This window comes from Pongo pygmaeus, chromosome 23 (genome assembly GCF_028885625.2).
Source record: "Pongo pygmaeus isolate AG05252 chromosome 23, NHGRI_mPonPyg2-v2.0_pri, whole genome shotgun sequence".
NCBI classification, from domain to species: domain Eukaryota; kingdom Metazoa; phylum Chordata; class Mammalia; order Primates; family Hominidae; genus Pongo; species Pongo pygmaeus.
The window spans coordinates 33,408,479-33,424,819 of NC_085931.1; the positions used below are offsets into that span (position 1 = coordinate 33,408,479).

The 16,341-nt window shown below is 50.9% G+C and overlaps 1 protein-coding gene across 4 annotated transcripts in view; it reads left to right on the forward strand.

Annotated features, from left to right (window-relative positions):
• CLTCL1 (clathrin heavy chain like 1) overlaps positions 1 to 16,341 on the forward strand; it is a 112,394-nt gene that overhangs the window by 84,739 nt on the left and 11,314 nt on the right. For 3 of the 4 annotated variants that reach the window (XM_054469258.2, XM_054469259.2, XM_054469261.2), the window contains exons 23-27: positions 5,442 to 5,606; positions 7,246 to 7,353; positions 10,422 to 10,589; positions 10,663 to 10,812; positions 15,659 to 15,790. In XM_054469258.2, coding sequence (XP_054325233.2) covers positions 5,442 to 5,606; positions 7,246 to 7,353; positions 10,422 to 10,589; positions 10,663 to 10,812; positions 15,659 to 15,790 — 723 coding nt within the window. The remainder of the gene's footprint in view (positions 1 to 5,441; positions 5,607 to 7,245; positions 7,354 to 10,421; positions 10,590 to 10,662; positions 10,813 to 15,658; positions 15,791 to 16,341) is intronic. The other variant, XM_054469260.2, reaches the window with a different exon arrangement.

Below are 16,341 nucleotides of genomic sequence, written 5' to 3' on the forward strand. Positions count from 1 at the left end.
GGAAGAAAACATTCCTTTTTAAATAGGAATAAAGCCAAAATGTTTAAATAAACCTTAACGATAAATAAAAGATCTAAATAATTGTGGAGTCCGCCATGTAGATAAAATGTTACCCTTGGAAAATGTGATGCAGAGACATGAAGAGATAATGGAATGTATTATAACTCTATATTAGTTACAAGTGCACTCTTCTTGGAGGAACGCATACAGTTTATTGAAATGAACAACAAAGTGGGCCGGGTGCAGTGGCTCATGCCTGTAATCCCAGCACTTTGGGAAGCCGAGGTGGGAGAGTGGCTTGGGCACAGGAGTTCAAGACCAGCCTGGGCAACATAATGAGACCCCCATCTCTAAAAAGGAAAAAGGAAAAAAAATAACAAAATGAACTTTGAGCTTTTTATTTCAAAATAAGTTCCAAGTAGTTGTTGGGGCTGGGCACGGTGGCTCACACCTCTAATCCCAACTCTGGGAGATAGAGGTGGAAAGATCACTTGAGCCCAGGAGTTCAAGACCAGCCTGGACAACATAGTGAGACCCCCATCTCTATCAAAAAACTAAAAAATATTAGCCGAGTGTGTGGCATGCACTTGTAATCACAGCTACTTGGAAGGCTGAAGTGGGAAGATCACTTGAGCCCAGGAGGTCAAGACTGCAGTGAGCTGTGATCGGGGTACTGCACTCCAGCCTAAGCAACAGAGCGAGACCCTGTCTTTAAAAAACAAACAAACAACAAAAAGAAAACAAAGGGGTGAAAGGCCTGTAATCCCAGCACTTTGGGAGGCCAAGGCAGGTGAATCACTTGAGGTCAGGAGTTCAAGACCAGCCCAGGCAAGATGGAGAAACCCCATCTCTACCAAAAATACAAAAATTAACCAGGCATTGTGACATATCCTGTAGTCTCAGCTATTTGGGAGGCTGAGGTGGGAGAATCACTGGAGCCTGGGTAGTCAAGACTGTAATGAGCTGTGATCATGCCACTATACTCCAACCTGGGTGACAGAGTGAGAACCCTGTGTCAAAAAAAAAAAACAATGGTTGGAAATTAGGTTAAAGTTTTGAAAGGTGTTAAAACTTCATCATGTAATTCTGTAACCAAGTAAAATTCCAGATGAAAGAATTAAAGGTAAAAATTGAGCTTTTCCTTAAAAATTTTTTTTAAATATGTATTTGAATTTTTGCATGAGAAAGGAATTTTTAAACATGTAAGCAGTGGAAGAAAGCATAAAGGAAAATATCAGTTCAGCTAATACATAAATATTTGAAATATACCTGTAGAGTTTTATTATTTCTAAACATAGACCTCTAAGTCTAGATGTAAAAATCTATCCCAAGAAAGTAGAAAAGATCCACATAGCTTTACCTATAAATATTTAATCATTGCAGCATGATTATGCAAATGAAAATCAAAAGCCACTGTCTGGCAGAAGGAAATAGTACTTTTGTTTTGTTTTGAAACAGGGTCTCCTCTGTCACCCAGGCTACAGTGCAGTGGCACGATCTCAGCTCACTGCATCCTCGACCTCCTGAGCTCAAGCCATCTTCCCACCTCAGCCTGCCGAGTAGCTGGGACCACAGGTGCACGCCACCACTCCCAGCTAATTTTTGTATTTTTGGTAGAGACGGGGTTTCACCATGTTGCCCAGGCTGCTCTCGAACTCCTGTGTTCAAGCCATCCGCCTGCCTCAGCCTCCCAAAGTGCTGGGATTACAGGGGTGAGCCACTGTGCCCGGCCAAGAAATAGTTAAATAACAACATCCATCAATGGAGTATAATACTGATGAGGACAGTGAACAACTCTGGGATTTGGAATTGGCAATATCATATTGCTTTTCTTTTACTTGCCTGTGTTTGCAGAGTTTTTTTTTTTTTTAATCAGTGATCATGTAACTTTAGAAATTGCTCCTATAATCCAAAAAGTAGTTAAAATAATAGAAAACAAAGCCTTGCCCCCAGTCCCCCTCTGCATTAGTAACAGGGTTCTCCTGAGTCAGAGGCGCTGTGGGCCAAAGCAGAAGCTCCCTCACATAGGGCCGGCTGGGTGGGGCAGAGGCACACCTGGCTCTTTACCTGTGTTCATAGTGATCCCAGGCCTGGCAAGCTCTCTGCCTTCTGCTGTCACCCCCGAGACGGGCCAGTAACCTTCAGCCTGGGGGCCAGATCCCAGCCCATCGCCTGGTTTGTGTACATTTCCCACAGTCTGGCATCTGCTGACTGCAACTCCACAATGTCATTTAACTCATTTTCCCTGTGTTTCCTGTAAATTGGCAGTAACAAGTCTTACATGGTTACCCCTTTGATAGAATACTTCATTTATGCATTCATCACCTTTTATTAAGCATCAGCTGTGTGCCAGAGTAGGCGCTATGGATGTAGCAGGGAAAATAGTAATCAGATTTCTGCCCCGTGAATCATAAGATTCTTAAAAATACTGTGATCTATTAAATGGTGAGTATAAGGAGCTAAGTGAAGCGGGGCAGGGATAGGAAGTGTTGGAACAGTGTGGATGTGACAGTGGACATTCTGGTTTTAGAAAGGGCCCCTGGGTAAGTGCTGAATCTGTACACCTCTGGGAAGGAGCCCTTAGAACAAGACAGCGGGGCAAGTGCAAGGATCCTGTGAGGAGCATTGTGGGGTGCAGGAGCCCCTGGCTGAAGCACAGCCATCCAGCGAGAGAGACTTAGGGAGCAGTAGGAAGAGGCAGCTGGCCTCTGCGGGTCAGGACTTCAGGGGTCATTGTCAGGACTCTGGCTTTTCTGGCTTCTGCTCTGGGTGAGACTGGACATTTTGAGCAGAGGAGGAAAATGATCTGGTCTAGGGGTCAGCGGAACCCCTCTGGCTGCTATGCTACAAACAGAGCAAAGGACAAGGGTGGAGCAGGGAGTGCATAGAGGAGGATGGTGCAGTGATGTCACAAGGGGCAGCGACAGCAGATAAAGTGGGCAAGGCAAGTGCAAAGCGTAGTCAGCTTCTGGATGTGTGTTGAAGGCAGAGCTGGTAGGGTGTGCTTCCAAATGGGGTGTGAGGAGAAGCAGGGAGGGTGGGTCAAGTTTGGGGGTGTGGGGGTCATGCTTACCAATGTGGGGACAGTGTGTGAGGACTGCCTGGGGGCATCAGGACTCATATTCAGACAAGTCGGACCTCTAGTAGATGCCATGTGGATCTGTCCAGCTAGAAGTAGGAGTTAGGTTTTAGAGGAGATGCCCAGACTAGAGATGTGCATGGACAGCCTCCAGGGACAGGCAGCACCCACAGCCGCTACCTGTGTGGGAGAGCATGGCAGTGGGGGTGTGGGGCTGGGGGGGAATGGGCCAAAGAAGCCAGAGCACCCCAAAGCCCCACAGCAGGGAGAGGGGGAGATGGAGACTGGCCAGTGAGGTGGGAGAAAAGCAGGCAGGGGTGTCCAGAAAACCATGTCTGCGTCTGTCTGGAGGAGCAGTGACCCTGGCAGAGAGGCTGGCAGAAGCTTGATTGGAGTGGATTGCAGAGAGAATAGGAAGACAGGGGACAACTGTTACAGATACGCCTGAGAACTGTGCTCTGATGAGAAGCGTGGAAACAGGCTGACAGCCCCCAGGTAAGTTGAGGGCAGAGCAAGTTGGATTAGTTTTATTTTAAAATTTTTGAGACGGAGTTTCGCTCTTGTCTCCCAAGCTAGAGTGCAGTGGTGCGATCTCAGCTCACTGCAACCTCTGCCTCCCAGGTTCAAGCCATTCTCCTGCCTCAGCCTCCTGAGTAGCTGGGATTACAGGCGCCCGCCACCACGCTCAGCTAATTTTTCTATTTGTAGTAGAGACAGGGTTTCACCATATTGGCCAGGCTGGTCTCGAACTCTGACCTCAGGTGATCCACCCGTCTCAGCCTCTCAAAATGCTGGGATTACAGGTGTGAGCCACTGTGCCTGGCCAGTTTTGTTTTGTTTTAAACTAGAGAAAAGAACAGTGGTTCTTTAAGCTTGTCAGAGTGGATGAGTGCAGAAAGTGATGCTGATGCAGGGATTTGCTGAAACCCTGACATGGAGCATGTGGAGAGGGGGTCAGGAACATCCATGGAGCAGGTCTTGGTGGCATAGGAAGGACATCCATGGACACTGTGCTGTGAAAGGCTCTCCTGATAGTTTGTTTGCTCAGGAAAAGGGAAGCCAAATACTCAGCTTGAGGAATCCTTAGAGCTTTGAGAAGAGAAGGAGATATGAAAGAGTTAACATGAGAGATGCCATGGATGATGGAAGGAGGGGTGGCAGGAGAGGTGCTATGGATGACAGGCATGTAGGGGTGGTACAAGAGGTGCCATGGATGACGGAAGTAGGGTAGTGCAGGAGATGCCATGGATGACGGAAGGAGGGGAGGTGCCGTGGATGACGGAAGGAGGGGTGGTGGGGGAGGTGCCATGGATGACGGAAGGAGGGGAGGTGCCGTGGATGACGGAAGGAGGGGTGGTGGGGGAGGTGCCGTGGATGGCGGAAGGAGGGGTGGTGGGGGAGGTGCCGTGGATGGCGGAAGGAGGGGTGGTGGGGGAGGTGCCGTGGATGACGGAAGGAGGGGTGGTGGGGGAGGTGCCGTGGATGGCGGAAGTAGGATGGGTAGTGTTGCCAATGCATTTGATGTTAGCCTTCATGAATTTAGAGAGACCCATCAGCACTTTGGGGTTCTGCTGTCTGTGTTTAGCTCTGCAGCCACAGGTATGGAATGGGCAGAGAACTAGCTCTGAGCAGGACTGAGAACAATCAGGAGAGTCAAGGGTGAATGCCAGGAGCTGTCCAGCATGATCTGGGGCCACCAGCTGGGGCAAGTGCAAGTTGGGCATGGACAGGGCTGCAGGAAGTCAGTCCAGTCACTGGACTGATGGAGTTGAGGCGCTCAGGTTGGCGAGCTGGGCAGTGCTAGGCAGAGTAGGTACTTGTGGCAGGTTCCCAGGGCTGGCATCTCTCTTCTGAGGTATAAGGTATGGCTATGGCAGTGACTTGTTCTTGTGAGCAGAACAAGGTCCCCAGCTCATAGGAAGTCAAATAAATTGTCAGAGAATGAGAAAGATTTGTAAATGGCATCAGGAACGAGGGCTGGTGAATGATACCTGACACAAGATTGGTTGTAAACGGTTTTTATTGAGGAGGAAGGGGAACGGCTTGGAAGCAGCAAGGAGCACACCTCCTCAGCCCAAGCCCAGTGGGGGTGCAGATGTGGTAGGTGACAGCCGGGGCCTGAGAGGTGCCAGAATGCAGGGTTATATAGGAGCAGGCAGGTAGAAGCGCCCCCTGAGGTGGAGGAGGGTGTCCAGGGACTAGAAAGCCAAGGCCAACTTCATCTGGTCACTGGTGCGATCAGAAAGATGCTTACCACCCTAGCAAACAGAAAAATACCTCTGCCATCTAGGAACTTAAAAGCAACTCTAGAGAAATCTTCCCATTGAAGAGTGTCTCAGTCGAGCCACCCTATTATCCGTAGGTTGGAGACCGCTGTTACGAGGAGGGAATGTACGAGGCTGCCAAGCTGCTCTATAGCAATGTTTCTAACTTTGCCCGCCTGGCTTCCACCTTGGTTCACCTCGGTGAGTATCAGGCAGCAGTGGACAACAGCCGCAAGGCCAGCAGCACCCGGACGTGGAAGGAGGTGAGCTGCGGGCAACTGCAGACGGCAGAGTGTGCTCTGGACAGGCGCGCTCTCCGTGTCCTTTGCGTTCTGCTCGGTACTCTTCTGGGTGCCAGTCTCTTGCCCAGGCAGGGGTCTGAACCCTTGGGATTCTCAGAGCCTCTAGGCTAGTGTTTGTAGTTGGAACAGAGGCCCCAGAGAATCTGTTGTCAAACCAGTTGGCCCCCAGAGGTAGCCTTAATAGCATGGAATTACCAGTATTATAAGTATTTTCATAACACTTTTTAATCATGTCACCTTATTTGCATAATCAGTGTAAATTTACATTATTGGTCCTTTGTGGCAAATTGGTAAATTGTCTGGAGGCTCTCTGATAATATCAGAATCATCTTTAAGTAGAAAAAACTGTGAAGAAGTATCCAAAACAGCATCGTTTAATGAAAGATTAAAATTAGCCTGAAGGTCCAATGTCAAGGCCTTTTGTTTGTTTGTTTGTTTTGTTTTTGTTTTTGAGATGGAGCCTAGCTCTGTTGCCCACGCTGGAGTACAGTGGCACAATCTCAGCTCACTGCAAGCTCTGCCTCCCGGGTTCACACAATTCTCCTGCCTCAGCCCCCCAAGTAGCTGGGACTACAGGTGCCCGCTACCATGCCTGGCTAATTTTTTTGTATTTTTTAGTAGAGTCGGGGTTTCACCATGTTAGCCAGGATGGTCTCTATCTCCTGACTTCATGATCCACCCACCTCGGCCTCCCAAAGTGCTGGGATTACAGGCATGAGCCACTGCGCCCGGCCAAGGCCTTTGTTAATGTATGAATTACAACTCTACCCTGCTGTTTAAGAATAGGCAGAGTTGCAGGAAAAGATGTTGCCAATATTATGCAAAGAATATATCATCATGCAGAATGTATGATGTAATTCCACTGTGTTTATGTGGAAGATTTGTCAGGGTGCTGGTGTACGCATCACACATAGGAAACAGTGGGCCAAAGATTATATCTCAAGTTAATGACACTGGCTTATGTGATTATTTTTGTTTATCTTCATGTTCTGCTTTCTCTACCTTGGGAACCTGTGCTGTGTATAGAAGGTGGGAGAAGTAGGGAAATTGCACGGCACACTCAGCTCTGTGGTGCAGGGTTGGTCCTGTCAGCCCTCTCAGGAAGCGCAGCTGAAGGGCCTCTCTGTACAGGGGAATTCTGCACTTCTCAAGGCTTGTTATCATTAAGTATGCATGCTGTACAGTGCAGAAAACAAAAGTAGTCTAAAAAATTATTAAAGCAAGCTCCCCCGTGAAAACAACATTCAGATGAGATGCACTCTGATGGTCATTATTTTTTAGCCTTCCTTTTCAAACCCCAAACCTGAAATTCCAGTATGACTTTCCCGCCACCTGAACAAAACTCAGGGCCTAAGAAGTAATGCACAAACTTCCTTCTTTCCATGGTCTCAAGCACCCCTTGGCCTGCAGATTACAAATGTCATATTTTTTCCTCCCAGTCTTGTACAATTCATCCTAGAGTTAGCTACTTGTTCAGAATCCAACTTAAAACACCCCACTGGCTGGTATTTCTGCATTTGCAACTGTGTCCCTTGTAAGTCAGCTGCTGTGGTGCTGTGTCATGTCTTGGGGACCTTCACGCTTGCCCTCCATCCCCTAGGTGTGCTTTGCCTGCGTGGATGGACAGGAGTTCCGCTTTGCACAGCTGTGTGGTCTTCACATCGTCATTCATGCAGATGAGCTGGAGGAGCTGATGTGCTATTACCAGGTGACCAGATGATCTCTGCTGGTAATGCAGATGACAAGTGATGCCTAAACACTCCACAGAGAGGCACGGTCATCCCCTTAGCTCATGACCATCACAGTGTTGCATCTGCAGATATGAAGCATGGCCCTGAGGGGAAGATTCATGTGTTAGACGGTCATTTATAAACTAAATTCAATTGCCTCGTTAGCTATCCTCGACCTCATGGCTGGCTGGAATTTTGTGTTTTTAAGTTCTCTCCATCCTCGTGTGTTATTGGGCCTTCAGAAGCCCAGTCAGTGGCTTGCATGATGGGAACAACCCTTGGAGGGTTGCTGAGAATACTGGGCTGGTGGTGGCAGAGCTCTAGTCCATAGCCTAGTTACCCACAGTGTGCAGCCCCAGGAGTCTGTTTATCAAGTGCCTTAGGGACAAAGCACAGGCAAGAGAGGGAACCTCACCTGGACCCTTTGGAAGGGTGGGGCTCTGCGTGTTCATGCTGTAGGTAGGCTCTCTCGAGTGGTTGGTAGACAGTGATTTGTGTGTTTAGGGACCTGGGCTTCCACCTGTGGGATTCCTAGAGCCACATGACAACTCCAGGTATGGTTAGTCAAGGCAGACGAAGATGGGATATGACTCTGCTCAGCAGTGTCACCATGGCCATGGAACTTGAGCCCCAAACCCCTCACTACGTGAGACGTCGTCTGGAGGGGCTCGCACCAGCGCCAGAGTGTCCAGATATTAGCTGGGTGTGATGGCTTTTCAATGAGAAATGCTTTCCCACCCCCAGAGAGGCACTGAGAAATGAACTGGAAAGCCAACAGGGAGGGTAATCAAGCAGTACAGGGCTGACAAAAGAACAATTTAGTCAGCAAATCTTTGAGTACCTACTGTGTGCTAGGCATTATTCTCAATAATTGTGTCAGCGAACAAAACAGAAAAGCCTCTATTTAATTGAATTGGCATTCAGCAAGGTTGGCAGGCAAGCAGCAAACCTAATGAATAATCATATAGTGTGTTTGAAGGTGATCAGTTACAGAGGAAAATGGAGCCGGTTTGAGGGCATGGGAGTGCCTTGATGGAGTTTCATAAAGGGGCAGTCAAGGTAGCAGCAATTGAGGGGGTGACATTTGAGCAAAGACCTGAAGAAATGGAAGGATTTGGTCATGGGAGCATTTGAGGGAAGGGTCAGTGGCAAAGTCCTGAGGCAGGAGTGTGCTGTGCATTCAAGGAAGGGGCTGGAGCCAGAGATGGGGCAGAGAGGCTGACGGAGGGCCAGATCTCAGGCCATTAGGAAGGTCACGGGCTGTACTTGGGATGTGTGCAGGGCTGTCGGGGGTAAAAGGATCATGGTGGCTCATGTGCTGAGACTACATACTTGAGGAGTAGGGACAAGAGCCAGGAGAGCAGCTAGAGGCTGTTGCAGTGGTCTAGGCGAGAAGGGACAGTGACTGACTAGGGTGGTGGTGACAGGGTGAGAGGTGATCAGGCCATCAGGATTGGGTGTGTGCTTTGAATGAGCAGCCACCTTGATATGCTAATGCACTGATGTGGAGTGAGAGAGAAAAGCCAAGGATAACTCCGTTTGGTTTTGGCTTGAACAAGTAGAAAGAACGGAGTTATCATCAGTGGATGAGGGGAAGACTGAAGGTGCAGCGTGGGAGGGAAGGACAAGAATTACTTTTTGGACACATGGTGCTAAGTCTTGAGCTGCCCGCTGGATGTTCAGGTGGGAGCATCATGTAGGCAGCTGGAGACAGATCTGGAGCTCCACAGAGGAGGAGCCTAGCTAGAGCAGTGAACCTGGAGTTGCTGACATATAGGTGATCCACATCCATCTGTGTTTGCCTGCAGTCCCCTGGGAATGAGTGTAGGTGAAAAGACCAGACTGCCCAACGGGTGGGCTGAGGAGGACAGCAGGAGCAGCCAGTACAGTGGGAAGAAAACCCACAGAGCGTGCTGGCTCCTGGATGCACCGGAGAGGAGGGGCCGGTCAGCAGGGCCAGGGCCTGCTGCTGAGCAGACAGCAGGATGGCAGGGCCAGGGGGCTGCTTGCGACCTGGAGCTTGGGAGGGACTCAGCCTGATGGTGGCTGGAGAGAACAGGGATAAGAATGGGAACAGTTGTTGTGAGGACTTTTTGCTGCAAAAGGAAGTAGAAAAAATGGGATGGTAGCTAGCAGGGACATTGGGTCAAGAGGGTATTTAGGATGGGAGGATTAGCGGGATGCTTGCTGAACCCAGCTGTGGAGAGTGAAGATAAGGCAGAAGAGAAATGAGGAGTCATCAGAGCGGTGGCCTTGGCAGGCAAGCAGGTGGGATGGAGCTGCAGGCTGGGCAGGTTCCAGACAGGAGCACAGGCGGCGTGTCTGTAGCTGATTGGGGGGTGCAGATGCTGCCAGCAGACAAGTGTGCCACTGGGAAATGAGGTTAGTCTGAGAGTGGAGGGGGCACAGAAGGGTGTCCTCCTTGGGAAAACAAGAGGTGTGAGGCAGTCCTCTAGGTTGGACCCTCCCAGGGCTGTGGTCGTTAGAGTAAAGGGAAAGGGTCACATGGCTGGGTGTTTCTCCAGGGTTTCTGCATGCTGAGCAGGCTGTAACCAGACATCTGGTCTTGTCCAGGGAGAGTGTCACAGGCATGTGGGGCTGAATGCAAGGGGCTGGCCATCATAATTAGGGACACAGTGAAACAACAGCCGCATGGCATCATAAGTGGAGTTGAAGGCTTGTTGGAGCCAGGATCTCAGTAATGAGCTGTAGCAAGGGATTAAAACAAATCATTCCCAGACCTGTTACCACACACTTCCTATTTTTTTTTTCTAATTCCTTAAATAAAATTGGCAATACTAATTTGCACTTACTAAACTTGAAAATTGTAGTGCAGTGTGCCACTGGTAATTGTCAGATGATCCAATAAGTTGCTAAGTAAATGGCATGATCTGTAGCACAGTATGTATACACGTTTTCTTCACACGTGCCTCCTCGGGATCATTCCCAGTCACAAGCACAGTCCCTGTGGCGTGGGCATGAGCTGGAGGGTGGCTGCAGGAGGCATGCAATCACTTTGCCCCGTGTGTGGCTGTTGGTCTGCTAGGATCGTGGCTACTTTGAGGAGCTGATCTCGCTGTTGGAGGTGACCCTGGGCCTGGAGCGGGCCCATATGGGCATGTTCACAGAGCTGGCCATCCTCTACTCCAAATTCAAGCCACAGAAGATGCTGGAGCATCTGGAGCTTTTCTGGTCCCGTGTCAACATCCCAAAGGTACCGTGTGCTCCTTGCAGTCTGGCAGCTGTGGCCACGTGCAGCACAAGCCGACCCTGGCCTCTTTTTCCAGGTGCTGAGGGCTGCAGAGCAGGCACACCTGTGGGCTGAGCTGGTGTTCCTCTATGACAAGTACGAGGAGTACGACAATGCTGTGCTCACCATGATGAGCCACCCCACTGAGGCTTGGAAGGAGGGTCAGTTCAAGGACATCATTACCAAGGTAAGAGGGGATACAGAGCGCTGGCTCCTGCCAGGCCCTATTCTGGGTGCGAGGGAATGGGCAGGTGGGATTGGAATGAGTGCCAGCATGCCCCCATGCTGTGTGTGCGTTCACTTGTATGAGTCCACCACCCTCTGGGCAGATGGTAGTAATTCCATCTTTGAAGGGAGCTGACACTTAAGAAGGGCAGGTGACCCGTCTAGCAATGCACAGCTGAGCTGTGGGCGGGGTCAGGCCAGCATGCAGCCGTGTCCCTGCGGCCCTGTGGCCCTACCTGCCCGCCCCTCCCACCATACCATGCCCTTGTGGCCAGGCCTCAGTTCGTTCTTCCTTCTGCCCTATCAGTTCAGGGCTCCCACCCCCACTTTCTGTGGTTATTTTTCACCATCGGACCTTTTTTTTTTTTTCAGTTCATGTCTCTCCCCAGCACCAGCAGCCTTACCTGTCTGGGAGTGGGCCTCCATCCTATAGCCTCACTGGACTAAACTGGGACCCGAGTTCCTCTGCCAGCAGCCACACTGTTGGGTGGTGTCGAGTTGGGTGCCATGGTCAAGTGAGCCTTTGTTGTTTTGTTTCTGGTCTTTTAGAGAGTTCAACCTCAGGACCCACCCCTCTCCAGCCCTGTATGTGAGTCTGGTGAAGGGGCTGGAATTCTTTATCCTCAGTCCCCATCCCTTTGCATTGGGTATCTGCGCCTTGTGCCATGGTCTTTGGGTAACTAACTTGTCACAGTCCACTTGTGACTGGAGTGGCACGGCAGTGAGCTGTGGCCTCGCTCATGCACCTTCTTTTCCACATGTGGCTACTGAGGGTGGGCGTGAGTGGCACGTGTGCTGCCGGGTGAGGCCTTCAGCCTCTGCCTTTCCTGGAAACTATTTTGAAGGACCCCAGTATTGAGCACCAGGCCACAAGCCCGAGCTTCTTGTTGGAGGACATCCACGTTACTGGGCATGGTGGTATGTGAAGGTGGGGGCCTTTGATGGGGTGTCCCACCCTCAGCAGAGTCTGCAGGTTGCTGGAGGGAGTATTGCCAGCATACTTTACTGTGGCCTGGTACACATGGCTGCTGCCTTGTAGGTTTGTCTGTGTGCTGGAAAATCCATACTTGATCAATCCTGTGTGTATTTTATTCACATTGTAACTCTTCTGATATAAGGGTGTTTTTAAAAATTGCTGAGCTGTGGTAGAAGTGGCCATGCTTTTGTTTCTTAGTGGCATATAAAATAATAGTGGGACAGCTGAGACTCGCTGTGTGGGAGAGCAGCACCTGGTGCCTGCAGGGCTGATGGCCGAGTCCAGTTCCTTGTGTGACTCATGATGCTTCTACTACACCCTGCCATGTGGGAGACAGACACTGTCAGCTCAGGTGTGAAGGGGGCAGGAGGATACTCGCCATTGCAGGGGTCCAATCAGGTGGAAAACATCCAGTCTGTATTTGGGGCACACAATAGCAGGAATCCACTTAGCCATAGGGCTGGGCCAGCAGCAGCCTGAGCAGGGGGGCTTGCTAACTCAGGGGGCACCCCAGCTCAGCCATTCACTGTCTCTCTCCATGTGGGCTAGGGGTGTCACCGCTGTGAACCTCGTTATCCCATCCATACAATGGACATCAGGTTTCCTCCCGACCAAGTGGTCCATGGCAGGTGCCTGGCATCCGGTGGGCGCTTCTTTCAGGTTGTGCAGCACAGCATGCCAGCCAGCTACCCTGGAGCTTGTGACGGAGTCTCAGCTTCAGTTTTCTCTTCTTTTTTTGTTTTATTATTAATTTTTTTGAAACAGAGTCTCACTCTGTCACTCAGGCTGGAGTGCAGTGGCGCGATCTCAGCTCACTGCAACCTCCGCCTCCCAGCCTCAAGCGATTCTCCTGCCTCAGCCTCCAGAGTAGCTGGGATTACAGGTGCCCACCACCACGCCTGGCTCATTTTTGTATTTTTAATAGATACAGGGTTTCACCATGTTGGGCAGGCTGGTCTCAAACTCCTGACCTCAGGTGATCTTGAGAGGTGAAGCCAGCTGGACTTCTGGGTAGGGTGGGGACTTGGAGACTTTTGTGTCTAGCTAAAGGATTGTAAGTGCACCAATCAGCACTCTGCATGTAGCTAAAGGATTGTAAACGCACCAATCAGCACTCTGTAAAAATATACCAATCAGCACTCTGTAAAATGGACCAATTAGCGCTCTGTAAAATGGACCAATCAGCAGGATGTGGGCGGGGCCAAATAAGGGAATAAAAGCTGGTCACCCGAGCTAGCAGTGGCAACCTGCTCTGGTCGTTTTCCACCCTTTAGAAGCTTTGTTCTTTTGCTCTTCACAATCAATCTTGCTGCTGCTCACTCATTGAGTCCGCACTACATTTAAGAGCTGTAACACTGCGAAGGTCTGGGCCTTCACTTGTGGAGTCAGCCAGATCACCAACCCACCAGAAGGAAGTAACTCACACCTCTGAACATCTGAAGGAACAAACTCTGGACACAACATCTTTAAGAGCTGTAACACTCATCGCGAGGGTCTGCGGCTTCATTCTTGAAGTCAGTGAGACCAAGAACCCGCCAGAAGGAATAAATTCCAGACAAAATCCGCCCGCCTTGGCCTCCCAAAGTGCTGGGATTACAGGCGTGAGCCACCACGCCCAGCCTTCAGTTTTCCCTTCTATAAAACAGGGATACTACCATGTCTTCTCGGGTGCTGGCTGTCCTTGCTGACCATGCTAGTGGGCACGGGCCTGCCAGTGCTCCATGTCCTGGCACGTGGCTGGTGGACTCACCCCATCCTGTCTTTGAGCTTGGATCTGGAGGACACTCCACAGGGGCCCCCCACTCCATTACTCCTGTAGTGCAGAGGGCCCCAGATCCCAGCAGCTTAGCCCAACAGAGATGTGTGTCCCTGCAGGCCTCAGCACCAGAGGAGCTGGGTGGGAACATCGCAGTTGTGCTCCACCTTAAACGGCATTCCGGCCATGCTGCATGGACCTGTTGAAAGGGCCAAGAGTGCACATGGTACCACGTGTCCGGCAAGGGAAGCTAGGACTGCTGGTGCCCCACTTCAAGTCTGTCCACTCGCGTGATGCCTGCAAGAGCCTCAGTGAAATGGGCTTGTCCTTGGATGGTTCCTCTCCTTCACAGGAGGCCTGCGGAGCCTTGTGGTTGGCGGGGAAGCAGGTGGGGCTTTGAGGAGGTGATTCGCCACAGAAGATGAACTTGAGTCCCTACCCTTCTTTTCAGCCCCACATCACATCGTGACTGCCCTCTGCTTCTTCAATGTCTAGTTGAGGCCCCCATGTCCTGGCCCTGCTGCTGCTGAGTAAAGGGCCAGCCTGGAAGGCTGACAGGTCCTAGAGCTCCAATACGAGCGGACCCACAGTGGCCTGTGGCAGAGTCTGGGGGCCCACCAGTGCCGTAGGTGAAGCTTTGTGATGGGGCCAGGTCACCGTTCTGCTCTGCATCCATGGTGGTGGGTACTAGGGACCCTGTTGCCTGTCTGGGTCAGAATCTCTGGTGACAGTGAGTGCTCTAGCACAAAAGGGAAAGAGAAGGAGAAAGAAGACAGCCTGAAGTGGTCAGTAAGCCATAGTGGGACCATTAGACCCCTTTCAGTCAGAAGATCCCATCGGGCCCCACATTTTTGCCAGGTCACCCAAACCCAGCAGTGCTGGATGCTCCAATGGTGATCACCCTGGGATCCCAGCATGGCTTTAGCTCCAGCTGTGCCCTGTGCACACCCCGGGACCCCCACACTCATGCAGACACATTCATCACCACTGGCTTGGTTCATGCCTATCTGGCTTGCATGCTCCCTGAACAGAGCTGTGTCCAGGCCCTGGACATCGATGCCACAGTCAGCAAGCCACCAAGTGACATCACCAGGGCCGGGCGTGGTGGCTCACACCTGTAATCCCAGCACTTTCGGAGGCCGAGGCGGGTGGATCCCAGGCGCGGTGGCTCACTCCTGTAATCCCAGCCCTTTGGGAAGCCGAGGTGGGCAGATCACAGGGTCAGGAGATCGAGACCATCCTGGCTAACACGGTGAAACCCCGTCTCTACTAAAAATACAAAAAATTAGCCGGGCATGGTGGCAGGCGCCTGTAGTCCCAGCTACTGAGGAGGCTGAGGCAGGAGAATGGCATGAACCTGGGAGGCGGACCTTGCAGTGAGCCGAGATCGCGCCACTGCACTCCAGCCTGGGTGACAGAATGAGACTCCATCTCAAAAAAAAAAAAGATGACATCGCCCAGCAAGAGAATGGTAGCAGACCAGTGGGGAAAGTGCTAAGAGACAGCAGCCTGGCCAAATCTCAAGACCCAGGAGCACAGGCACAGGGTCTACCCAGAGTGGTCCACTCTCTGCGTGGGCTGGCCTTCGGGTCTCACCCAGGGTCTGAGCACCACAGTGTTTCAGCTCAAAAGCTCTGGTGATGTCACAGGATGTGCTGTCCACTTGGTTATGGTTCAGGCTGAGGCCTCAAAGGAAGGCTGGGGTAATCTTGCTTGGATGGAAACATACTGTGTTGTTTGGTTTTGCTGTGGGGCTTTATTCTGGCTGATTATACTTCATTCATTCATTCAGCAGATACTGGGTGATCGTGGACCCTGCATCAGATACTGGTGTAGGTGCTGGGTTGAGGCAGGAAACCCTGAGGCTGGCCTCTTAAGAAAAATGCTTGGTGTGTCAGTGCTGGGGGACAAAATACCTCAGGGATGAGAGGAGGCACCTTCACAGGCCATTGAGTCTTATAGGGGGTAGTCGTGGCAGGCCTCAGTAGTAAAGTGCCATTTGAGCAAAAACTGGAAGGAGCCCTGGGGTATCTGGAGACAGGGGCAAGGACTGACCCTCAGCTTTGCTCACCACAGGTTGCCAACGTCGAGCTCTGTTACAGAGCCCTGCAGTTCTATTTGGATTACAAACCACTGCTCATCAATGACCTGCTGCTGGTGCTGTCACCCCGGCTGGACCACACCCGGACAGTCAGTTTCTTTTCAAAGGTGAGTCAACCAAAACCCCAGGTAGAAGAGTGTATTGGGCTAGCTCTAACAAAGTCATCTGAATGATAGCACCTTTATAGTTTTTGAAATGACGCCCAGCTGACTTGAATATTCACCAGTGTATCAAACTGTTTTAGGTTTCAGATACAGGAATACCTCCCGTATCATGCTTCATTTTACTGTGCTTCTCAAATTCTGTGTTTTTTAAAAGATTAGAGGTTTGTGGCCGGGTGTGGTGGCTCACGCCTGTAATCCCAGCACTTTGGGAGGCCGAGGCAGGCGGATCACGAGGTCAGGAAGGAGATCGAGACCACCCTGGCTAACACAGTGAAACCTCGTCTCTACTAAAACTACAAAAATTAGCTGGGCGTGGTGGCGGGCACCTGTAGTCCCAGCTACTTGGGAGGCTGAGGCAGGAGGATGGCGTGAACTCGGGAGGCAGAACTAGCAGTGAGCCAAGATTGTGCCACTGCACTCCAGCCTGGGCGACAGTGTGAGACTCTGTCTCAAAAGAAAAAAAAAAAAAAAGATTGGAGGTTTGTAACCCTGCA